This window comes from Marmota monax, unplaced genomic scaffold (genome assembly GCF_021218885.2).
Source record: "Marmota monax isolate L192 unplaced genomic scaffold, Marmota_monax_Labrador192_F-V1.1 WCK01_AAM20220418_F8-fsc00072, whole genome shotgun sequence".
Lineage (NCBI taxonomy): Eukaryota > Metazoa > Chordata > Mammalia > Rodentia > Sciuridae > Marmota > Marmota monax.
This window is the reverse complement of record NW_026692356.1, coordinates 4098310-4125838: the sequence shown is the minus strand read 5'-3', so window position 1 is coordinate 4125838 and position 27529 is coordinate 4098310. Positions and strand designations below refer to the sequence as shown.

Here is a 27529-nt window from a genome sequence, read left to right as displayed (position 1 = left end):
CCAACACTGCAGTTGTAATGCTCTTCCAATACTGTAGTTCCTCCTCTCCAAATTCAACACACCTTTCACATCACCTACATCTGCATATCACACACAACAAAAAGGTATTACCTAAGGAAAATACACAAGACCAACATAAAATATACAACATAAAAATTTAATACACATATACATATTTCATTTGAGTCTCTTTTAAATTATAATCAAGCAAACATATTCTCATTACCTTGCATTTACTAGAACATTACAAGGTTAACTAGTGAAGAGATCAAACATAATGCTTTACAGTACAGTATCAAACCCTTTACTAAGAGTCTATAAATTCTATCTCTAGTCTATTCTTCTAAAATCAAAAACAGGTGACTATATTTTTTTAAAAGACATTGTCACTATAAATGCCCCACAATATAAATGTTAATAATGAGTATATATCAGTGTCTGACTATAATCTTTTATATTTTATTGTTTATCCTTTAGCATCTGAATGCTTCTAATGTGTGAGAGGGACTCCGCCTGGTGCAACTCCAAGGTATCTAGGTCATGCCCATGCAAGTCAGTTTCTGTATTCAGGGGGAAAAACAGAACTCCACCATCACCATCTCTGAACATGAATAAAATGGAACCTGTGTAAGTTTTCATTTAACCTGACATCCTAACACCTGGATCATGATAAAAACAGAGCATTTCCATTTAAATAAACTAATATTATGGCTCAGTGCTTGAAGTGGAAGTCTCTGAAAAGGGGAAAAACTGGGAAAATTTTTTCACTCCACTCTTGAGCCTTTCAAACCTACAACTTTAAATAGAGACTAGAATTACCTTCACAGTCACCTTATCTATTTCCAAAAAAAGAAAATGTAATAACCAAAATAACATTTTAGCTCAATTTTGAGGAAGGACACAGACTTGGACATTTTTTATGTCAATTTCATACTTCTGAAAATTAGGAGACACCTATACAATAGCATCCATCAAATACATTGACAGGCTCAAATTCCCTTAGCACAAAATGACTGTTTTATGGGAAAAAAGTAGTAATATACAGCTGTACAGACAGTATTGAAAAATTGGATGTCAATTATATATTTGTTCAGTAAAGATTACATGACAAATATCACTAATTTGTGCTTCCACTGTCTTAATAAATGAGAAATAATAAAACTCATGCACATAACATTTTCATACAGAAATAATTTGAGAAGTTAATGTAAAAGGCATGAATTTCATCAATTCTAATAACATTAAAGAAAAAACTTATATAATAATCACACTTTTTGCAAAATTAATGAAAGAGACAGCAAGATTAATATATAAGAGTGGTAATCTGAAATATATATTCCCCTCTGAATTCCTCTGAGCAAGAGAACATTTACCTACATTTGGAGTAATGGTATTTCTGAAAGTGATCAAATCATAATTCAAACTCAGAGCAACACAAGTAGGCCCCCAAACCTGAGAAATGTGTTTTCTTACCTTAGCTTAAAAGGGCGTACTTTATTTTATCCACTAGGTATGCTCCTATAAAGACAAAACTGAAAGTGGAAATTTTCTGACTTAGTCATAAACTTTAGAGCTAAAAGCCTTCCAAATGATGGAGTTCAGAGCCTCAGGAGGCTAAGGCAGTAGGATTGCAAGTTCAAAGCCAGCCTCAGCAACTTAGCAAGGTCCTACACAACTCAGCAAGACTCCATCTCAAAATTTAAATAAATAAATAAATAAATAGGGCTGGGGATACAACTCACTAGTTAAGCACCCCTGGGTTCAATTTACAGGAAGAAGAAGAGGAGGAGGAGGAAGAGGAGGGGGGAGAAGGGGGGCGAGGAGGAGGAGGAGGAAGAAGGAGGAGGAGGAAGCAGGAGAATAAGAAGAAGGAGGAGGAGGAGGAGGAGGAGGAGGAGGAGGAGGAGGAGGCGGCGGCTGCAGTGGTGGCAGAGGAGGAGATGATGATTAAACAAATGAGTAAAGCTGGGGGTAAGGAGGGTTCCATTAATACAATCAAGCTACTTGCTCTACAGAACACAGCTAGTTAGCACCAAAGTCAACATTCCAAACCAGGGCTCTAGGACTCTGGGAACTGGGAGAAGAATGCCACTAGAAAACTAACTGCTCCCTGAACAGAATTTTAAGAGTTCCCTTAAGAATTGAGTGTTTGTTATCCTGAAGAATTAAAGTTATCTATAGTGATACATGCATACCCATATTTATAGCTGCACAATTCACAATAACCAAACTATGATACCAGCCTAGCTGTCCAATCAACGGATGAATGGATAAAGAAAATGTGGTATATATACACAACAGGCTTTTATTCAGCCATAAGGAAAAATGAAACTATGGCATTTGCAAGGAAAATGGATGGAACTAGCATTATGTCAAGTGAAACAAGTCAAACTCAGAAGGCTAAGGGTCATATGTTTTCTCTCATATGCTGAAGCTAGGGAGGAAAAAGGAGAACAAAGGTGGGGGGTCGATCTCCTAAAAATCAAAGGAAGATCAGTAGAGGAAAGGAACAAAGGGGTGGGAGGTAGGGAAGGAGGAAGAGATACTGGGGAGTGATACTGGCCAAACTATATTGTTATATTGTGTGCATGTACAAATATGTAACAATAAATCCCACCAATATGTGCAATTATAATGCACCAATTTAAAAATGTGGGGAAAAAAATAAAAGAATGTCTGAAGATTATTTTTAAGTCATTTGGCATCTAAGATGTGTACTATACAAAAAAAATAGTTTAAGTTAATTTATAGACCAAATTTATACATATTATGCACTATATTATCAATCTAAAAGAAATAATTGTAATGTCAGGCCTACAGAAACCTGGTAAATAATGCAGCTTTTAAGCAATAATATAACCAATGGTAGCAAATAGTTTAAAATTTTAAGATTTGACTAAAAAAGGTAATTTTGAATGTTCACTAAGTTTATACCATTGTAATTACTTATATTTACACTAAAATTCGAAATGATTAATAGAAGGAGACCAAATTTTCACACACAAAAAACAGATTTTAATTACAAATCAATTTCTCTTAAACAGATAATATGTGTGAGAGTATGTTTGTATGTGGACAAGGAGAAGAAGGGAAGAATGAATACAATATAAACGATAGGTAAATCTGGGAAAAAACTATCTGGAAATTTTACATTCTCTTTCTATAATTTTTGTTGTTTATTTAAGTATCAAAAGAAAAAGATACAAAATATGCAAACCAACTCCTAAATTTTTTAAAAAATACTATAACTAAATAAATTCTAAATACATTAAAGGCATATCAACTTCTCATAGTACCAACCAAGAATTACTCATGTTTCTATATCAAGTAGTCAAAAAGAAAATAAATTAGCTAAAAGCAAAGTATTTCCATTTTAAATGGTCAGTTATTAACACAATGAAGTGTATTAAACTAAGAAATTATTTGCATACATTTTCTGAGGAGCAATGTTTGCTGGCATTCTTTATCATCTTACCTACTTCATGTATTGCTGCCACAATTCTAACAGGTTATACACAGTGATTGCTATACACTCTACCGGTCCCCTGCCTACTAAATGCCAATACGTCCCCCTGGTAACTGTCAACCACAAAGTCTCCAAACATTTCCTAATTCTCTCCTATACTAAGAGTCACTGATTATTCAGTATAAGAATGCCTGAAGCCAGGCACTATGGAGCACAACCGTAATCCCAGTGACTGAGGAGGCTTAGGCAGGAGGATCACTAATTCCAGGCCAGCCTCAGCAACTCATCGAGGCCCTAAACAATTTAGTGAGACCCTGTCTCAAAATAAAAAATAAACAAGACAGGACTGGGGATGTGGCTCAGTGGTAAAGCACCCCTGGCTTCAACCCCCAGTACCCAAAAAAAAAAAAATGCTTAACATTTAAAAACCTAAATTTCTCAAATGTAAATAAATCATAATATAATTAAAAAAAAGGGTCAGGCATGGTGGTACACACCTATAATCCCAGTGACTCAGAAAGCTGAGGCAGGAGGAATGCAAGTTCAAAGCCAGCCTCAGCAGCATGAGGCCCTAAGCAACTTAGTAACACCCTGTCTCAAAAAATAAAAAGGGCTGGGAATGTGAAGATAAAGCACCTCTGGGTTAAATTCCTAGTATACACACACACACACACACACACATTAATTAAAAGGATTATCTGTTATACTCTACAAAGGGATTCTTTTCAAGATTCCATTAAATGACAGACATGTCAGGGTTTAAAATACAATTCAACTTAAATCTTCTTTAACTTCTACTCATCTTCTGAGGTACACAGTTATTTTATAAAAAAGGATATATATCTTGATAGATTATTGTTCTAGGCAGAATTTTTAGCCATACTTAGTGAAAGTCTATTACTTCCTGCATAATTTTTTTATTTACTATGACTACAAGAATCCTTAAACCACCACTGAGGGATTTAGATTCAATTATTTATAAGATTATGGGCTCTAACAAATGCTAAAGCAAATTGTTCTTCACTCCAGCACAAACTTAGTCCATTGCTCCAATAAGTGAGAAATGTGTTTGCCAGCTTTTCATCACTGTGATCAAAATACCTGACCAGAACAACTCAGAGAAGGAAAAGTTTATTTTGGTTTCAGAGATACAGTCCATGGTCAGCCAACTCCAACACTTTGTGCCTGAGAGTAGGCAGAATTTCATGGAGGAAGAGCATGAAAAAGGAAATCTGCTTTCCTCATGGTAGCCAGGAGGAGAGAGAGAGAGGGAGAGGGAGAGGGGGTGGGGGGTAGGGAGGGAGAGATGCACTGAGGAGCCAGGGACAAATAAAATCCTCAAGGGCACACCTCCAGTGATCTACTTCTTTCAGCCACACCCCACCTGCCAAGAGTTACCATACAGTATAGTCCATTCAAATTATTAATCCATCAAATGGATTAATCCACTGATTAGGTTATAGCTCTCTTAATCTGATCATTTCACCACTGGACTTTCCTGCATTAACACATGAACTTTTCAAGTGACACTTCCAAATCATAACAATGAAGATCTCTACCCCATCCTACTAGAAAACAATAAATACATTATACCCAAATTATACACTGCCATTCCTTTTCCTCAGTTGAATGAAAAGTATTTCACACCCAAAAGGGACCTCAAAAAACTCATTCTATATTTTAGGTCAAAGGATAAGATCAAACACTGATGCAACACATTCCTGGAGTGCTCAGTCAGAGAGAACTGACATTCAAAAAAACTCAGAAAACATGTCATGTAATTAATCACAAATCAAAATTTTCCTAATGGAAGTAAAATAAAATACAGAAGTGAAACTAAAATCTTAAAAGAAAAGTAAGCAAACTTTTTTTGCCTAAAACTTTAAAAAAATCTTTTCCATTAAAATAATCATTAGCTTGTATGACACTGCCTTTTACCCAAATTTTCTTGTTGTAATCTCCATTAAAGATCCAACACATCCATTTCAAATTACAGAACCAATTCAAATATAACAACTTTATTTCATCTTTGGCATCATTTGGTACAACAAAATGAACAAATCAAATGAAAGTTAAACATCGCAAAGCATGCAAATACAGAAAAACAAGAACAATTTAAGTACTGAAAAATCAAAAGACTTTTTGTGGATTGTAATCAATTCAATAATCCGCAATGAAATTCACAGCATCCTAAAGCATCACATAATACATTTTCCACAATAATAAGATTCAGCCTCAGAATCTGATAGAATATATATCAGAATAAAAGCTGAAAACCATCATAAAGCATTTAACAAATTCTCTACACCTTACAGTTAGTGTACCCCAACTATGTCAGTTGGGTGGAAAAGTTGACCCCCTCAGCTTTCAGGGCAATTAGATATACATGGCAGCATGGCCTGTATTGTCAAAACCACTTGCCTCCAACTTTCATTTCTATGTCCCATGTACAATGACATGTGTTTCGAGACACGGAAAGGGTTGGGAAATTCTGTAGAGATAAATCTACCCACATACAGTAGTATCCAATCCTTCTTTTAATCTCTAGAGAAATATTTTTTAAAATGTTACTGAACCCATCATTCTTAACCAAAGAGGATTCAAAATTCTAAACTTTTTAATGACATATATGCCTGTGTTTTTATAAATTTTTTTTCAAAAACAGGACTTCTAATATACTCGATTCCCACTTTTTCAAAGACTTACAACCTCTAGAAATTTCAACAGAAACATGAAACTACAATACCCTCTAACATATCATTACACTGTTCTACTGAAGAGGAATTTCCTTTTCTAGAGAAAATCAACAAATAAGCAAGAAACAGAAATGTAACTCAGTTTGATTCAAAGAGTGCTTAAAAAGAAAGTGAAGTCTAAGAACAAAGCTAGGAAAGGCAAACACTGCCTATGTGACTTGCCTTACAAATAACAAAAACATCCATTTGTCAGAGTAATTTTTCCAGAATGAAATCGTATTAAGTCATCCTCATAACTGAAATCCTTTAACACTCTGTAAGCCCTACAAGAAGAAGTCTGAGCTTCCTAGACTGTAAGTGACCTGAGGCCTGACTTCCTCTCTCCCAGCTTTCTCTCTCAATCTCCCTTCCCACCTCTGCTCTACAGAAGGTTCAACTGCTTAGTAACACTTCCGTGGAGTCAAACCTTCACACCTTTCTCACACTGTTCCATTTACCCAGAATGTTTAATCTGTGGTACTCTCTACACACACTCTTTTTTTTTTAAACGGGAACGGCTCAAATTTCATCTAGAAATATTAATACACAAATAGCTACCATATACTAAGGACATTACTTTAGTAACATACAAAGATACAATATTTATCTAGTACCTCAGTGCCAGGAATAGTGTTCAGCACTAGGAATTGAATGTTTGCCCTCAAGGAGCCTCAAGGAGTGTACAAATTAGAGAAAGATAAGAGAACAAACAAGTAGATGATTTTTAATATAGAATGATAGATACCAAAAGAGGAAAGAGGAGAGCTATGGAAAAGTACAATGGGTTCAACTAGCAAGTGAAGTGGTACAGAAACCACAGGAAAGAGCTCTAAACTAGAAAGCCAAGCTGAAGGTGATTTAAAATATATATATATATTTTAAGTGTGAAGTAAGAAGTTTGGACCTAACTTTAATACCAGTGTTTAGACCACAATTGCAGCTCCTCCTTCTTTACAACAACACACAAAAACAAATATTTTAACAAATAAAATATATAAATAAGTCAGAAAAATGACATAGCCATGCCCCAAAAAGTGTGTTAAATCTCTCTGGATCAGAAATCTAACAGGAACACAAAATGTGAAACAAGCTAAGGCCAATCTGGACCCCAGAGCAGGAAAAAGCAGCAGGAAGTCTGATCCTATGAGGTAACTGTAAATAAAAGGGTCCCATATAAAGCAGGGTCAGTAGCCAGGCGCTTAGCTTAAAACCAGGGACTGCTTTTCCTAGATTGTAAATTAGACTGAAAAAGGTTTCTGCTAACTTTGCTGAAGCTACCACTTACAGAGGTTGCTGACCTAATGCCAGCTGACTTGGTGACTGAATCTGTGATGTCCCCAATGTCACCAGGGGCCAGGGCTCTATCTACTAACATAGACCTGATACTGATATGGGAACTCCAAAGCCAGGCCCAGATAACTACAAATCTGCTAGAGCAGCAGGGAAAATCCCAAAGAGAGAGAGGGAGACCACTGGACAAAAGGAAAATAAACAACACATCAGAATGTGCCTGCAAAATTACAGAACATGATAAAAACACCAATAATATCAACAATCATAACAAATTCACTGCAGATAATTTTTTTAAATCATCAAATGATCTAGAAATGACTTTAAGAATATAAAAGATTCACAAAAAGATAAAAGAAGTAACAAAAGAATGGAACAATTGTAAAAATAAGCAGAAAAGAAAAAGAACTAGTGGACATAAAAAAGAACCAAATAAAAATATTCCAGGACTGGAGCTGCAGGTCAGTGGTAAGGCACTTGACTAGCATGTGAGAGGCCAGTTTCAATCCTCAGCACCACATAAAAATAAATAAATAAATAAATAAATAAATAAATAAATTTCTTTTAAAAAAAAAATCCAAGTGAGATAAAACCATTGTCACTTTGAAATAAAATGTTAACACCATTAGGCACCTAACAAGTCATCTGCCTTCAACCTCATAGGGATCCATTTTTTTAGTGGACAAGACACTGTGTCAAATTCTGAATTCAAAATTGAAAACATAGAATGCCTGTCCTCAAAAACACTCACATTTGCAACAGATGCTACCAAAACCTTAACATTACATATTAGAAGAAATCTTGGTTTTTCAAACATGGAAACATTTTTTAAACTAAAATGCTTGCTGTTTCTGTTTTAATTTTCATGAACTCATGGCCATCTTCACTAGAATTAGCACTTTACATTAGATAGGCATTTTTATAAAATTTCATGAATGGAACTGAAACAAGCAAAGCTGCTTCTTTCATAATCTGGTGTATTTGAATGCATCTACCAACGATCCTTGTTTATTCAAAGTATTCCAACAGGAAAAAGGATACCACTGAAAAGCTTTGAAAATGAAAGACCACTTCTTGCAATATTCTTGGTAGAAAACTCATACTTCACAATAACAAAAACTTCATTTTTCTGGGAACATAGCTCAGTTGGTAGAGTGCTTGCCTTGCACGCATAAGGCCCAGCACCAAAAAAAAAAAAAAAAAACTTCATTTTATCAACTACCAAATTAATTACATTGATCCAAGAAAAGCTGCAGCTAATTCATATTAAGATAAATATATATCAATATAAATAATATGCAAAAAAGTAACCTCTCTAACATTATATTCCAAAAAGGAAATGTTCACAACATCTCAGAGTTTCCATCATCAAAAAATCTACACTTTGAAACTGCCATAGGATTCCAGAGAGGATAAAATTTCATTTTTTCCTCATCCTCTAAAAGAAAACAGTTAACACAAAATAATAAAACCAGTTCTGTTCACAAGCAGAGGTGGTCAGAAATTGACAGAAAATATTACATATATGTATATACACCATCTTCTTTAAACCAAGGGAAAAAAACCTATATCAAATCTGGTTAAGGGGGCTGGGGTTGTGGCTCAGTGACAGAGCGCTTGCCTCGAACATGTGAGGCACTGGGTTCGATCCTCAGAATCACATAAAAATAAATAAACAAAATAAAGATATTGTGTCCATGTATAAATAAAAAAATTTTTTTAAAAAAATCTGGTTAAATCCAGGATAGCCTTGGTTTCTTATTCAAATGCATTGATAGAGATATTTTTATTTTGTTTTGTCTTGCTTAAATATATTAACCCATGTTACCCAATGATTAAATTTCACACAATAAAACCTCTCTTAATTGTGGCCAATGTCAATATTTCCTACTCATATTTCTAAAGGTTCATTTTCCAATGGCTAGTAATTAGAAATTTTCAAATGACAGAACTAAATCAGCCAAGAAGCTAATGATACTAATTTCCTCATCACACCTAACTTCTTAGAATAAATCAAACATCAAAAAGCATCTCCTTGCTTTAATAGAGACAAGCATACATAGAGTATTGGGAAGAACAGATTTTTTCAACCTCTGAAGAAGGGACATAATTCCACTTTGTCTAGTAACACATTTTTTTTTCTTTTTTAAAGAATAATTAATATTGCAAATGCTCCTGAGACAGCTGAAATGAATCAAAGCAGCACACTTACTCATGACTGGAAATGTTTCTGTGTGTTGTCCCAATCAGATACTAAACCAAAATCTGTTGTCCAAGGTTTCTCAGAGGAATACATGTCCTATTCTGGAAACAAAAGAAAAAGGAATGGTATTTTCGAACAATAAGATTTTCTAAAAGGAAATGAAGAAAATAATTTCATTTCAAAAATTTACCTATTTACAGAAAAAAACCCTTGTTACACCATTCTTTTAGAACATCATGTTAAATTCACATTTCCCTTTTTGTGAAACAAATTACTTCACAAATAAATAATATATAGAGAGTAATTACCACACAGAAGTTCATTAACAAGTGTCCTTTGGCTTTAGTATTACAAACATATTTCTTTCCCATTCCCAGTTAAGTCATATAAAGAAAACACTCTATCCAGGGTAAAGCTAGCACGTAAAGCTTGATCAATCTATTTTGATTGCATATAAATCATTTATAAAAGTCATGAAATAAAGATTACCAAAGTCATGGCTATAGACTTTCTCCAATAATGGCCATCTTCCTCATTATAAATGTAAAATGGGTTCATTGTATAATAATAATAATAATAATAATAATAATAATAGAATAACAGCAAAGTACAAAAAAATTCTCTGTAATACCCCCTATATTTACCCAATCATGTGGGCATATTTCTTTTCAAGGAACATTTTCTAAGTTATTTTTAAAATACTTGATAAACACTAAATTAAAATGTGTATTTAATTCTTTTCACTCAAACATAACATAAAGCACCATCTTGTATTTAGTATTAATGTAGTGGCACCCCCTTTCTCCACAGAAAAGTCTTAATTGGACTTCTCCAGAAATCTTCACCATGGCTGATTTTAGGACTGTTAGCAAAAGAGTCCTACAACAGAGTTCAACGTAGATAAACTTTCTATTTTCGTGTTGCCCTGTCTTACTTGGCCACTGGCTAGGAAGGAATCAGCACTCCAGATGCTGAACACCCCCTTAATAGTTTTTCACAAACATGTATCCAGTATAGTAGTTTGTAGAAATGTGTAAACAGGCCGCTGGCCTTGAGCTGGAGCTTGACAGAGATGTCTACATTTCTAAGATAAGAGAAGTTACCAAGTGGGCTCCATGGTAACAGCTGGCAGGAGGAAGAAAAAGGGGAGAAGTAGCTCTCCCCTTCTCAAGTGTTGTCCTTGAAGGGTTAACTTGCCCAGAACAGTGAAAGGGAAAAAAACTGCTTTTACGTGAAGTTCTGTAGACTGTGAACTTCTGAGCCTCTCCCCTTACATTCTGGGTATAAAATTCTGAAACTACCTGAACTTGGGGTTCAGGGGATTGATTGATTACAGCAGAAGCTGTGCCCTCTGAACCTGGCTGCAGCCAAATAAAACTGTTTCCTGCTATCTTCAGTGCCTTACCTCATCAGTCCCTACAACATGAATACAAGCTTAATGCTTTCCCTAAGATTTACATTATAAATATTGCTTTTTATCAACATATTTTTAAATAAAAAATAGTACCAAGCCTATATCTAAACATAACCCTGGTTGCACAAATGCCTGCCTAAATCTAATTCCACAGATAAGATCAATTTCAATACAAAATTCACACTTGTGGTACCTCATGGGCAGCTTTCTTCATAAACCAGTGAGCTATTTTTTGCAATCACAAAAAGTTATAGTTTCTTAATATCTAAATCACTTAAGAAAACAGTATACTTAGGCCCTCTGCTTTTGAATCAAAATTGGGTAACGCTTTTTGAAGAAATAATGCTTGCCCATCTATATACTTACTCATTCTATGTAATAATATACATGAGAAGTACACAGTTACAAAATGTAAAACCACTGCGTAAGCATTTGTAAGTATAGCATGGTTCAGCCACTGTAATTAGCAGAGGCATATAATCATAGTTCTGCCACATAATCACCTGATCCCTATCCCACATGCTTTCTTCTTTATCTGTGCACTAGTAAATGATATTCAGATAACCCAATTACCCCAAAGGAAATGAAAAGCTGTATGGAAAATCTAAAACAACATATAATCACCAGGAGAGTTTTTAGAATACATGATAAACGTTTCTTGCAATAAATATACTTTCTTGACAATGCTTGATTAAGTCTGATTTGTCTTCCCTCCTCAAAAACATGCTAAATGATGACAAGGAAGGGCAGCCCTGCTTTATAAATATGCACTGTAGATTAAACATTCACAAAATGACCCAGGTATCCACTTACATTTATATATGTAGTCAAGTCTCTTTGCCCAGGTACTTTCCTTCTTGTTCATTTTATATCAAAAATAATTTTTATCTTAAACTTAAAATTCCTAAATGGTAACATCAAAGCACCTTGCACTACGTAATGTCCCATCCCTGCCCATAACAATAGCCAAATAAATACTTTTTTATTTTTTTATTTTTTTAGTTGTTGATAGATATTTATTTTATTTATTTATATGCAGTGCTGAGAATCGAACCCAATGTCTCACATGCACCAGGCAAGTGCGCTAACCCCTGAGCAATAGCCCTAGACATAATAAATACTTGTTCAAGGATTTAAATTCTTAAACATCAAGAATTTTATCAGTACTAAAAACACTTATCCTCAGAAACACCAATAAAATTTTAAAACACCAGATTTATAAACTTACATCTAAAGTAACAAATGTATATAAGTCTTATAGTGAGAAATATGCATATGTGAGAATTAATGTAAAATGTCATGGAGCAGTTCTTAGAAACATTTACAAAGACTTATAGCCAAAGACACTTGTTCAAGACTCTTTACATTAATCATAGCTTTAAAATATAGATCCCAATTACCTACTTTCACAGTAGGTAGTCTACCAATTATTTTAAGCAACAAGGCAGTAAAGTAGCACAGTAGATAAAATGTTCAGATTCCCTTTCTCCTCCCCTAAACACTACCATTGGATATACAAAGAAGAAGAAAAAACTTACTTTCTAATTTGCAGCCCATCCATCCCATCCAAGTATGATAAAATAATGTATCTTAAATCCACAATGTCACTAGAAGGTATTACTGGGATATTTCTGCAAAATGTAGCCTTTAATCTCATTTTCAGGCACTTTGCCTTGGGGGAGGGGGCTGTCTTGCTGGAATGTGGGAGGAACTGGCTACACAGTTCTAACTGGAAGTGGTAGGAGCTGAGTTTGCACTGCACCAGTAGAGATGCACACCAGGTGGCTGCTCTCCCAGAATAATTAGATACCTGGCACATAACTGAAGCCAACCCACAGCTGATAGCCAAACCCCAACAAACCCAGTCAAACTCAGCAGAGATTACAGATCTGTGAGCTAGAAATAAACATTTGTCATGTGCCACTGAAAGTTTGCTGTTGTTACCCAGCATTACTATAGCCAAAGATGACTAATAACAAAGAATAAACATACTAACATTAAAAGAAAATTGACTATGGGCTGGGGTTGTGGTTCAATGTAATGAGCATGTATGAGGCACTGGTTCGATTCTCAACACCACATACAGAGAAATTAATAAAGGCCCATTAACAACTAATAAAATATTTTAAAAATTTGATTAAATTTTCAAGTTAGAAAGGCTATATTTAAATATCTAGCCATATACTATTCATAAGAAACATACCTAAATCAGGAGGACACATAGAAGGTGGGAATAAAAATATTAAAAATGTATATTAAGGGGCTGGGGCTGTAGCTCAGTGGTTGAGCCCTTGCCTGACACATGTGAGGAACTAGGTTTGATTCTCAGGACCACATACATATAAATAAAATAAAGGTATTGTTTCCATTCACAACTAAAAAATATTTATTTAAATGCACATTATGAAAATGCTAAACAAAAGAGATGTAACTACAGAAACTCTTTCACATCTGTGCTAAGAATATATTGACCAATGCTCACAGCAATGCTATTTATAATAGCAAAAAACGGGAATTCCACCAGCAGAAGGGTGAATAATTATGCCACCTTTATACAAATAAGTATTATAAAGCAGTGAAATGAATGAACTAAGTGTATATCATCAAATATATCTCACAAATATTACTGATATATACTTATATTTACTAGATTTTATACACATATACATATGTATACATATACAATGGCATATTAATATCAATGGTACAATATTTATATAATGTTATAAAATACATGAAGCTAACAATAGTTTAGGGACATATACATATATAATGAACTAAAAAAGTAACAACAGAGTGCTAGACCTCACTTTGAGGCTGATGATTTCCCCGAGCCAGGAATAAGATGAAAGTAGGGAGGGATCATCCAGCAAGAGACTGGTAATGTTCTACCACTTCAGCTGAGGGAGGGATGGTATGGACATCATTATGCAACAGGCAGTATATTATGCAATATGTTACCTGTAGTCTTAAAACATCAAGAGTTTTCTTTATGTAATATGTTACATATAGACTTCTGTATGAGTACTGTATTTTGTAGTATTTTAATATGAAAAAAACAATTTCCAACAAAATTCAGAAACGAAATTATTATAAATAAAAGTAACGTAAATATGTGTAACCACATGTATAAAGAAGTTATTGCAGTTACAATTTTTAAGCCATAATTAAGAGGCAGAAACAGTTGTAATGACTCATTTATTCTTTAAAAGACAAATACAAGTAATAGCCAGTTCTACCACAAATTACAAGATAAACTTTCTGTCAAGAGATTTATGATTATACATTATCCATGTGTAAAAAACACTGGCTGTGAGCTGGGGCTATAGCTCAGTGGGAGAGCGTTTGCCTCACACATGTGAGCACTGGGTTCGATCCTCAGCATCACATAAACAAATAAAGATATTATTAAAAATAAAAAAGCACTGGCCACCCAAACAGTTGTATTATTTGTACTGTATGATCTCAGCTATCTGACCATCAAAGCTTCTGATCTTACCTTCACAAGCTAAACAATATTAGCTCATTTTCTAGTAGAAATTCCCAGGACCTATTCCTCTAAATTGCCATTCCCTCCCCTACCCCCACCCCCGAAAAAAAAACTCATGAAAAATTCCTTCATTGAAGCATTATTTGTAACAGAAAAAAATTATAAGATTCAGTGTCCACTAATATGGCTAACTGAATTGTTCATTCACTTACATGTAGTAGACTCCCTCACATCCATTAAAAATGTCGCAAAGAAACTTGTTGACAGCAAATAAATGAACACTCTGAGATGGGCTTTACACAATTTTATCAGAGTCAGCAAGAAAAAAGTATCAAAAATGATGCTTCCTCCAAGTTAAATTGATTTCCTAAAAGACATATATAAACCAGTACTTAAATGACAGATACTTACTATGCATTCAATAAATATTCACTAAGCATCGCTCAGGAGCCAGGCATTTTCTTTTTTTTTTTTTTTTGGGGGGGGGGGGCAGGGAGGAGGCGGGGTGGAGCGGGAGGAGGATGAACTCAGGGGTGCTTAACCACTGAGCCACATCCCCAGCCCTATTTTGTACTTTATTTAGAGACAGCGTCTCACTGAGTTGCTTAACGCCTCACTTTTGCTGAGGCTAGCTTTGAACTCCTGATCCTCCTGCCTCAGCCTCCTGAGCTGCTGGGATTACAGGCATACCCCATGCAGCTCAGGTATTTTCTAGGCACAGCAAACATAACCATGAACAAAACAAAGACCCTATCCTCATAGAAGTTATAGTATAGTAACTCTAGTACCTTCCTTTATTAATTCGCATTCATAGTTCATTAGTTCCACTATGTATGTCAGGACAGATTCCCAGGTAATATCTTATCATTCTAGACAAAATAAATAAATAAATAAATAACTTCAGTTAATATTAGTCATTATTCATCAGACGGTCTCACCAATTTTTTTATAATTCTTGAGCTTTCTATAAATAATGCTCTTGCTGCAATTTATACCCCCTAAAACACAATGCTAAATTCCCACAGCTTGAAGTACTTTTGCAACAAAAGTATAGCAAATCCCCTGTAACTGCTGGAGCAAAAAATTTGTTTACCCTACTCACTAAATCAACAAAATATTTCCTGCTAGTAAGATCAAAGAATGAGATGGGCCTAAAAGCAAAATGAGAAATAGTTTGGTTTCATTGGTTTGTTTATATGTGTATATTTATGAAGCATCTGATAAGAATGCTTTCCTCTTCACAGGTAGAATTTAAGTTTCTAAGAACTTAACAAATTCTAATAGTTTTACGCTGGTCAACATGTGAACTTGCAGGCATCTACAAAAATAAATGTCCTTTCTAAGTCTTTCTTACTAATTTCAGTTATAGATAGTCAGGACCTTTCAAAGGTTGTTTATGATGTCACATTTGCCTTATGCACTTGATACATCATATTATTACTGTACATAATGCCTTAGCTCTACAGATAAAAGCTAAAATGAGAGCTGGGGATGTAGCTCAGTTGGTAAAATGCTTGCCTCATATGCACAAGGCATACCCCAGCACCACAGGGAAAAAAAAAAAAAAAGCTAAAATAAAAGATACACTATCTCTGATTTTCAGGAGCCTGACATAATTTTAAAAGCTGGTTAAAATACCAGACTGTCAATTATAATAATGAGTATTATAGAAGACATACCATAAAAAAAACAAAAAAGAAAAAGTAGATATAATTCATTTTAAGCCCTATCTTCAAGGAATTTATATCAAGATTCCAAACACCAGAATGTATTCATCCATTCACTTAATAAATGTTAATTCAGCTCTACAATATGCAAAAATTGCTCAACTGGCTTGTGATAAAACAATCACAACAAACTTGATCCCAGCCATCTTGCCACTAACAGAACGTATTCAGGACAAAAGTACTAAAGAAAACTGAAGTGAAGTGGTAGTCAAGGGTTTTTGCTCATTCAAGAGCCCTGTCCTGAATGAAAATGAGTATTTGTAAGCCAAAGGGTGTAAATACATAGAGTTAAAGTGAGACTGTCAAAAAAAAAACTGGAATTCAGCAAGATAAGGGGAGACTGTCAACTTCTCAAGGAAATCATTCAACATATGAAAAATTCTAGATGCAAATATATCTGCCATTAATCAATTAGAGGAATTTAGATAGTTACTTTAGTTCCCTTAGCCTCAGTTTCTTTATTTATAAAGTTAAAATTTCCACCCTGTCTACCACTCAGGATTGTCATGGGATTATGCATGAAAAATGCTTTGGTAATTGACACATGTATAAGTACTGATTCATTTTTGTCTCATTAAAAAATAAGTGAGTTGAACACAATTTTTTTTAAGTTCTCTTTCTAGCACTGTATTATTTATGACTCTAAAAATCATTTTCATTAATTGGGCAACTAAAAAAGATTCTACTTTATTTATCATAAGTGGGATTGACCAATAAACCCAGTAAACCAGGTATGAGCTAAAATAAATTGGTCTAAAATGTTGGTTATGTTAAAATCATCATCATCATCATCATCATCATCATCATCATCATCATCGGGCAGATCCACCAGACATTTGAAAGAAAGTCAAGGTGATTATTAACAGTGACATGGTCACAGGGAGCCCTTAGTTTGTGGGGAAACTCTAGATGGCAATCTTCAGCGATAAGTACTCATTTCTCCTGGAAGAAAAGTGTTTTTGTAATAGTCAAAAAAAATATTACCCAAGCAAGTCTGATGAATGAGCTTAGAATTCAAACTGATAATAATAAAGCACTGGATCACAAACAAAATGTGACATTGGGATGTCACAGGGATAAGGCTCAATACCTCCAAAAAGCAATTTCTAAAACAAACTTCAGAAATTTATCTTCAGCAATTAATGTAAAGTCTTAGCACTAATTTGAATACATATTCTAAAATGCTGCTTTAAAAATTAGCCTACTAGCAGGGTATGGTGGCACATGTCTGTAATCCCAGCAGCTAGGGAGGCTGACGCAGGAGGATCATGAGTTCAAAGCCAGCCTCAGTAAAAGCGAGGCACTAAGCAACTCAGTGAGACCATCTCTCTAATTAAATATAAAATAGGGCTAGGGATGCGACTCAGTGGCCAAGTGCTCCAGAGTTCAATCCCTGGTACAAAAAAAAAATAGCCTACTACTTCCAAATCAGACCCTTCTACCTAGTCCCGATTTTCTAATAACTAAGCATCTGGCTGTGAAAGTAAAACATGAACACAAGAAAGTTATATAAAAGACAACACATGAGGGAGGGAGCTGCATTTCCAACAAACCAGGTATATAAACCAACCCTCTTGCTTAAAGACCAAGAACTGGAGAGATATACGTGCATACACACACACACACACACACACACACACACACACACCAGTTTTATATTATTAAAAATATCAGGGATATAAACTGGCACAATACTTTGGCAAACAATTTGCTAAGTACTAAAGCTAAATTTATGTCTACCTTTTACTCAGCAATTCCATTCCTAGGGATATATCCAAAAGGAAGAAATTCATAAGTACATCAAAATATACACATATGAATATTCAGGGTAACTTTATTAGAAGAGCCAAAAATTAAGAACAACCCAATGTCTATTAAAAGTAGAAAGGATAAATAAATGGTGATAAATTCATGTATTAGGCTACCACAAGGGCTGACTATATTTTCCAACAATGGTCACTGTGATATTCCTGGTCCTACATGCTCCTCCAGAATTTGCCCCCCCCCCCAATCAAGAAGCAGAGTCCACTTCTGCTCTTTAAAGAGTACACTTACAACTGCCTTGAAGAATACTATGCAGTCAAAGTAATAGGACATAAACTCCAAGGCTAAGTAATAAAAGGCAACAGAGTTTCTGTCTGGCTCATGCATCTCTCCCCTACTCCCTTCTCTGCTCAGCTCCCTTTTCCTTTGTAATTCAGCCACAACGCTCAAGTTGTGAACAAGCTCAGGCCATATCATGAGGCCACATTTAGGTGTCCTATCATCAACCACCAGATGTGTAAGAAAAGCCTTTAGACATTACTAGACTTCATCTTCAAGCAGTTGGAGCTGAAACTCAATGAAGAAGAGACAAACTACCCCAACTGCAGATTTGTAAAGAAAGCAAAGGATGCCATTGTTTTAAATCACTGAGTTTTAAGGCAATTTTTTAGACAGCCACGGTTACTAGAATAAGTATTGGGCAATAAAAACAAAACATTTACAGATATATACAACAATATAGTCGAAATTCACTGACACAATACAATGCTGAATGAAAGAAGAAAGACACAAAAGAGTATAGACTGTATAATATTTTTATGAAAAACTAGAACATGCAAAGCTAATATATGGTGTCAGAAAACTGTATCACTGTGACTTGAAGCAAGAGAGAAAGAGGACAGATTGGGAAGGAGTATGACAGCACCTTCTGAGTATGCCAAAAAATGTCCTATATATTTAAGTGTAATTACACAATGAAATTACATTTATAAAAATTATTCTAGGAGCTAGGGTGTAGCTCAGTGGTAGAGCGCTTGCCTCGCATGCGTAAGGCCCTGGGTTCAATCCTCAGCACCACATAAAAATAAACAAATAAAAATAAAGATATTGTGTCCATCTACAACTAAAAAATATATATTTTTTTAAAAAATTATTCTGAACACACATTTAAAATCAGTGCACATTACTGTATGTATATTTTATTTTATTTTTAAGAAGAGAGAATACCAAAGAACAAGACAATGAGGAATGACCGACCCTTACCAAGAAAGAACATGAATCCAGAAAGGAAAGCCATGGCACCCTGGGGCTTTTTTTACTCTGCGAAATATTTGCTAATCAAAACAGGTTCCTGGGAGGTTAAATTGCACTGAGTCATCCGTGAAGGCCAGATAGACAAAAAATCCACCAAGGAGCCATTCTTTGCTTTGGAATAAGCAAAAACTGAATCCCAAAAGAAAGGATGGCTTGAAAGTAAACTAAACCAGTCCTTACACAGATACTCAAAACAAAAACAAAAACAAAAAAATCTCAATTTAGACAAAAGTGATCCCAAGTAGCTGGCAAAAACAATGGAAAAATTCTTACCTAAATCTATAATCACTTCTAGAAATACTTTTTCAAACACAATGGCCAACACACATTCAAAGGCAAGCAGGCACACAAGGAGATGAGACTCCTTGAGAAAGAGAGAGAGAAAGAGAGACACCACAAAGATAGAGTGACTATGCTTATTCTGTCCAAAGAGATATGTGCAATGCTTGAAAATGTTTGATGGGGAACAGAAACTATAAAAACTGGCAGAGTGTATCTGAAAACTGAAATTCTATAAATGAAAAACACAATAATAACTAAAATTTAAAAGATATTTACGAACAGATTTGATACAGATGAACACTAACTTGATAAGGTAGAAGACAGGCCAAAAGAAAATATTCAGGGGGAAAAAAAAGAAATTTAAGGATGAAAACGTAATGAGAGGCAAAATACAGATGATGCAGTGAGATGATCTAATCTTGTACAATTGAGTCCCAGAAAGATTAAGCAAGAGAAATCCAATATTTGAGGAGCTGATGGTTTAGAACTTTCCAAAACTGATGGAAAACATCAAGTCACAGCATCAAAATGTTCTACATATCGAAAGCAAGAACAGAGCAAGAGGGAAAGGAGAAGAAAAAAAAGGGAAGGAGGAGGAAGAGAGGGATGGAAAAAAGGAGAGAATCATATGAAGTCCGAAGACAAAAGGAAACTTTTAAAAACAGATTGAAAAATAGGGGCATGGGGTGGGGGTGGGAGGGGGGGCAGGGGGCAGAGAATGAGTTACTTAGGATTGGCAAAGGGGAGTGAAGGGAGGGGGCAAAGGAGTAGGAAGGATAGTAGAATGAATCTGACATTATTAACCTATGTGCATATATGACTATATGACTGGTATGATTCTATATCATGTACAACCAGAAGAATGAGAAGTTATACTCCATTTATGTATGATGTGTCAAAGTGCATTTTACTGTCATATATAACTAATTAGAACAAATTTTTAAAAACAGATGGAAAAAAGAAACAGATCACCAACAAAGATGCAATAAAACTGTAGATGACTCTGAATAGAAAGAGGAGAGCCAAAATATGGAATAATTTCTCCAAAAAAATATAAATATAGATATGTATCCAATCTACAATTCTATACCCAGCAAAATACATCCCAACAATGTAAGCAAAATAAAGACATTCTCAAACAAAAAGTTCCATCACTTGTCAACATTAGATTCACTCTGAGGAAAACACTCGGGGGTATTCTTCAAGCAGCAGAAGGAGTTTATTCCAGAAGGAAGGTCAGTAATGTTGATGGAAATGAAGAGAAGAAAACACAGTAACTGAGTAATAACAGTCTAAAACAATAGAAATATGCCTGTGGAGTTTTAAATATACATGCATTTTAAAACATGACAATCATGAAATAAGTAAGGATAGAAGAAAATTGAACTAAATGTTTTTAAAGGTCTTGCATTATCCAGAAAAAAACAGCCAAAGTCCCAATGATTATTACACTTTGATAAGTCAAGAATGCATAAGGAACTAGTAAAAGAACATACAATCCTAAGCATTAAAAAGGGAAGAAGCAACCTGGAGGGGTGGCACACACCTGTAATCCCAGCAGCTTGGGAGGCTGAGACAGGAGGATCAAAAGTTCAAAGCCAGCCTCAGCAAAAAGCAAAGCGCCAAGCAACTCAGTAAGACCCTATCTCTAAATAAAATACAAAATAGTGCTGGTCGAGTACCCCTGAGTTCAATCCCCAGTAAACTCCCCCCGCCCCCCAACAAAAAAAAAGAAAAAGGAAAGAAACCTAAAAGTTATTTTTTAAAAGCAATCCAGAACAAAGCTAAAAATAAGAAAAAAATGAGCATACAACAGGTAACAGATTTCTAAAATTAATTTTTAAGAATTTCTGTCAATAGTTATTATATGCCAATTCTAGCTCCACACACACATAACAACCTTTATAAGTTTTAGTTTCCATATGCATTCAAATTTTTCTCTATTGTGATTAGATTGTCAAATTTTTATTTCACCTTCTTATCTTACTAAATATGTTAATAAACATTAAAATGTCCAAAACCCAAACAAATGAAACAAGAACAAAAAGCGTAGAGAGCCAACTGACTCATAAATACTGCATCAATTCCATAATAAAATATTAATTTGCCATCCCTGATCTATATAACATTACTAACTGCAAATTAATACATTAAAAAGCATTGGAATGATATTCTTTCACTTACTTATGAAAAACAGTACTAATTATTTTTAATTTACTTGCTGAATCAATGAAAAGAAACTTTCAGGATAAAATTTTAACTTTTCCTACATTCATATCAATGTCAGTAAGACATGGATGCAATGTGTACCTTTATCACAAAATAACTAAATCTCTCTAAAGAGCCAAAAACACTTAACAAGACATAAAACTCCAGAGTTAATCTAGATCTTCCATAAAAGCAAATGAAACCACCTGCATACTGGCTATTTTTTCTTTTAGAGTGGATTGCTCTTACAGTTTTGTGAGGAGGAGCAGGCATTTTAAGTCTAAGCTCCTCAAAATAAAAATGCAATCAAAATACTTTCCTGGTATCAGAATCTCTGAAAAGAAATGAATTAATATTTTATTTAATATCTAATTCCAGTTTTACAGCTATAGAAACAGGTAAACTAACAGTTATAAAAGCAGACACCAAAGTGTGCAGAGAGCCATTTCCAGGTCAGGTGTGGTTAAAGTCAAGCCAATTGACTCCCTTTCCACAATGACTATGGATCAAAACTGAGCCACTTCATTCAGATTATTAGAGGATGGTACCAGAAGCCTTCTCGTAGAACCAACACTGAGTACCCATATGCAGAGAGGGAACTGGCATGCCAAACATTCTCACTCAACCTGCACAACAATCTCCTTAGCTCAGTAATTGTGTCCACACTCTTTTCTCATCCTCAAAAGTTCCTGTATTTGGTCCCAACTCTCCTTTTCATCCCCTATCAATCCCCTTCTCAATCTTCAAGTCTTACAAATCACTTCCTCAGGGAAACCTGCCCAGACTACTCCCAAACCAATTCAGGCTGCTTAGGCTTTATAATTTTATAGTTCCTTAAGACTCATCTACTTGTTGAAAACAAAGTATCTAACACAAATTCCTGAGGTACTCAGAAGGCACTCAAAAATATTCATTGAATAAACAAATTTGAATTTATAATTCTCCCCAATTTTACAAAGAAACAAGCTTCAAACAAGTAATTTGTCTGAGGTGATATAATCTGGAAATGATATGGAAGTTGAGAATCCCGTGTAAACAGGATTTACATGACAAATTCCAATGCTCTAATACCCAAATATTATATGGAAGTGTTCCAGAAGCCAAATTTCTTTCAAATTATTTTTTTTTTCTGTTGACTTCCACTATAAAAATGGGAGACACCTTTTAAGGGGGATATGATTAAATCACATCTGAGAATGGAACATACTTTTCAAAAATCACAGGGAAGGGACAAACTGTAACTTTCTGGTACTTAGTGATATGAACTGCACATGTTACAAAACAACAATGGTTAAAGTGAAATCCCAAACATAAACCATGAAATGTAATCACTTTTGTGTGTATGTATGGTAGCATCTGTCTGCCTGCCTCTGCACATAAGCCTGCCCTGTCACACACCCCACCCCACCCCATCCCAATTCTCAAAGCTTCAGTTTCTAGCCCTTTTGCCAGTTTGGAACTGCCCTAACATTCCTCACTTTTTCTTTTTTGTCTTTTCTTTTTAGATATGACAGTAGAGTGTATTATCACATACATACATGGAGTATAACATTCCTGTTCCTCATAACTTTTAACCACAATAACTTTGTGTGTTCTCAATTTACTAACTTCAACTTACTGGCCTCTTTTTCATCCATCTTTACTGACTACAAAAATGTAACAGCAATTTGAGGCAGATGGTAAAGAAAGACCAGTGCAAACTTTGCTTGGTTCTGGAGACCCAGATTGGATTTGCCATGGCAGGTGGCTCTCTTGGTTCCCAAAAATGCTTAACGATGATCAGTCAACTAATACATGATGCCAAATCTGATACGTTTACTTACTGGCTTGTTTAACCAGGCCAGTTGTCCTCACTAATAGCTATTTGCATGACAAAACACTGCTAAAACTGGTAAAGAACTATCTTAACCAAGAGATACAAAAGAGAGTTTGATAGTCTAGCTAAAAACAGTGTGTAGGCACCAACATGATAAGGCTCAGGGCCCAAATTCTTCATGTTTGGCAAATGATGCTTTTTTGAACATTTTGTAACAACTCATTAATTTTTTAAATACATAATAGGAGAAGTAAGAATTTAATTCAGGATACCTGTGCTTGCAATTAGGATCAGTTTTCCCTTAAAAGCTAATTTATTCTTTACTTAGTATAATTTTTTTCTCTTTTGATGTATATTTTAATTGCCTATGTAGAATACAACATAGTACTAACAACCATTTTAAGTAACGAACTACACCATGTTTACAATCTTTATTATTAAAAAATGACAAACTCAAAAATATCTTTGTTAATTTTAGGGTCTGAGTGAGAGATAAAAGCAAATTAACAAGTGTTCATTTAATGCTGACCCATTATTCTTACTAAAATGACTTCATGAAAGTAAAAAAGTACTCTGACTTACCCCTGACAGAACTTCCCAAAAATTCAATCTAAGAGACGAGTTGGCCAGAATGATCGCAAAAGTTCTGGGCAACTCTTCTGAGCTATGAAATATTAAATATCTATCCCCCAAATTTAATTATCTTTAAAAAGGATTGAAACATAATTGAAATCATTTCCTTCCAACAATCAAAATGTTTAAAAGTGTGCCCACTTTTTTCCATTCATGTCACATTATTTTCAAAGACTGATTGCCCCAATTCACTCAGCCTTCTCAAGGGACAATGCATGTTCAAATGTTCTGTTTGAAAGACATCCGCGGATTAAAGGGACGAGGATAGGAGGGAGAAAGACTCAATCCTCAACCTACACAAACGTCCACCCATCGATTTATAGACTTCTTTCATTTTCCGGCACTAAAACACCTGCGAGTAACCGAGTAACCGTTCTCTCGTATTAGAAATGTCGCACCATCCTACAGTCGTGAGCTCCGAACTATTCTGCAAACTTTGCAAAGGCGCACAGATTTCCAGGCTCTCTCAATCCCTCACTCAGCCCATCCTCCCGTGTCTGGTCGAAACAAAGTTCCGCGGCATCAAGGCAGTAATTTAAAAGAACGAAGTTTGCCTGGGTCCTGCCCACTGGACTCTGGAGGAAGCGACTGAAACTTGCGAGGGAGACACGTCTCCCCAGGGACCGAAACTGGCGCGGGGGGAGGCGGGCAGCGGGTTCCGCCTCCCCGGGGGCTAGACAGCCTGGGCTCTTCGCCAGGCCCCCTCCCCGCATGCCCTCCGCCCCGCGCCCGCTGCCTGCCAATCACGCCGCAGACCCCCACAGGCCGGCCGGGGGCACCCCGCGCACGTTCCCGAGCCGGCCCTTCCAGGGCTGGGCCAGCGAGCCGCAGCTGCATCCCCTCCTCCCGGGTCCGGGAATGGCGGCGTCCAGCTCCCCGGGGCCAACTCCGAGCCCCGGCCGGGGCAGCCCAGCCAGGGAGCCCGCGGCCGCCGGCCCCTCGCGGCGGCAGAGGAGGAGAGGAAGTTACCTCCGGACGGTCCCGTCGGCGGCGGCTGTGGGCAGCGGGCAAAGCGGGCGGTCCCGGGCGGCCGAGCAGGTCCGGCGCGGCGTCGGCTACCGCAATGCCCTCCGCCCCATTGTTTCCCTTCCAAGAGGATCCCGGCGAAGCCGAGCCCGGGAACCAGGAAGTTCCCCGGCGCGACACCTCCTGCCGCCGCTATGGAAACGGCCCCCGCCTCCCAGGGCGGCTCGCCCGGGACCCCGCCTCCGCGCCGCCGGCCCCGCCTGCTTCACCGGCCGCCGCCTACCGTCGCCGCTGCGGCCGCAGCCGCCGCCATCTTGGCGCGGCCCGGATAGCCCCTTCCCGGCGGCACGTGCGCGCCGCTCCCGCGCTCCCGCCGTGCGCGCTCTCGCCGGCTGCGGGCCGCGCGCCCGGGGCCGCAGGTGGAGGCCCTATCCCCAGACCCTCTTATGCAGGAGGCTTGCTCTCCTAACCTCTGGCGCCCGCGTTGGAGGCGAAGGACCTAGAACCGGGCTTCGAGGCATTGCGAAAATCACAGACGTTTGCGCTTCCAGTTGGCGGTCCAGAGGATGGCTGAGACCTGAGAGGCTGTCAACTAGAGTGTGGGTCAAGGAAGTAGTCTTTAGAGCCAAAGTAGCTCTTTTTTCCCTTTTTGGCCCAACTACTTACTAGGCGTCAGACCTTGGGCATAGTATTCAATTTTCTTTTTGCCTCAGCCTCTTCATCTGTAAAGTGGAATGATAGCCCTACCTGCTTGATGGGGTTGTTAGCTGGGAAAATATTTGTGTCATTTTTCAGGAACTTAGGCAAAGTATTCACATCAGCACTACTTTAAGTAGGCTACTGTGTACGATTCTATTGGTGCTAAAAACTTCTCAAATGTTCATCTTTGTCCCATCTTTCTCTAGGTCAGCTTTCCTTTTTTATATGGTGGAAATTGTCAAGAGTTTTAATCTCCGCAGTCATCCATTAAGAACTGCCATAAAAAGATGAATGATGTAAAATTTCCAACACTGTAATTAGCTGACAGTTAAGTGATTTATTCAATAGAAGCTAGAAAAGTTAGGGTGTGCAAATAACTAAAAGGCTTCCTGTCCTTGTTTCCAGGAACTAGAATTACTAAAGCTGGCAACTGCACTCTTGTTATTCTTTCTCTTTTCCAGTGGGTGAAAGCTGACACTAAAAAACTGGGTGCAGCTACAATATCAACAGGAGGAATGAAAGGAGGAAGCAGAGGCAGACTCTCCCCTAGCACACAAACTCTAAGAACAGTGAATAGATTACATAACTATATCTATCTATCTATCTTTCTCTCTCTCTCTCTCTCTCTCTCTCTCTCGCTCATGCTGTAGTCTAATATAAACACTTTATAAAATATGCTTGTGTGTGCAGTGCTGGGAAATGAATCCAAGGCCTTGAACTTGATAAGCACACACTCTTCCACTGAGCTACATACCCAACTTAAACATTTTCTTCCCTTTGGATCTTCCTTCATTAACTTAAACCAAGTTTGTGAAGATTTTTTTTTTATGTTTTTGTTTTTGTCTTAGGATTCTAAATGTTCTTTGTCCCATCTTTCAGTAATAGCACAGTTAATTTTGCCAATATGAGTTGGCAAAAAGCAGGACAGAAGTTGAAAGGGCGTGCAAGGTTTTTTCCAATCCCAAATCTTCTCCAGAAGTTATGGAATTCTCAGGTTAGTAGTCACCCAGGTTGAGATAGTATCAATTTCTACTTATAGAGCTTTGTGGCCTATGCTGGACCCAACAGATTGCTATGCACAGGAAGGCCCTCAGTAAATGTTTACTGAATTACATTGCTATTTGAGCTCCCATCATGTAAGGACACCTTGAGAACCACAGAGATGCTCATGAGATGTCACTCAAAGGACATCACTGCAAACACAAGAACTCCAAGTCACTAGTTTATGGGATTTTGGACAGACAACCCTTGTCACAGGCTTATTGACAAAATGAACTAGAAATTTCATATGCTTTTCCATAAATTATATGAGTAATTCTAAAAACACTCTATATTGCACTTAATTATGAGCATCAATGGCTCAATTTTATTGTAGCACTCTGATTGTATAGTATTATTGCAGTTCAAGAATTCCCACATTTTTTCCCTAGTCAGTGTCAACACCCAGTCACCTCAATATAAAATCTGTTCTGTTCTTCAGTAAAACTCCAAGTGTTTGTCATAATTTTTATTATTGAGTGTC

At 36.5% G+C, this 27529-nt stretch overlaps 1 protein-coding gene across 6 annotated transcripts in view; it reads right to left on the bottom strand.

Annotated features, from left to right (window-relative positions):
• Usp6nl (USP6 N-terminal like) overlaps positions 1–25451 on the bottom strand; it is a 156608-nt gene extending 131157 nt beyond the window's left edge. For 3 of the 6 annotated variants that reach the window (XM_058578626.1, XM_058578627.1, XM_046442336.2), the window contains exons 1-2: positions 25312–25451; positions 9704–9795 (exon numbers count right to left, since the gene is read on the bottom strand). Coding sequence is in view for 1 of the 6 variants with exons in the window: in XM_046442336.2 (XP_046298292.1) it covers positions 9704–9707 (4 nt within the window). In the remaining 5 variants the exon portion in view is untranslated. Of the gene's footprint in view, positions 1–9703; positions 9796–25311 lie in introns of those variants that run through there. The other 3 variants (XM_058578629.1, XM_058578628.1, XM_058578625.1) reach the window with 3 other exon arrangements.
• Positions 25452–27529: the final 2078 nt, after the last annotated feature.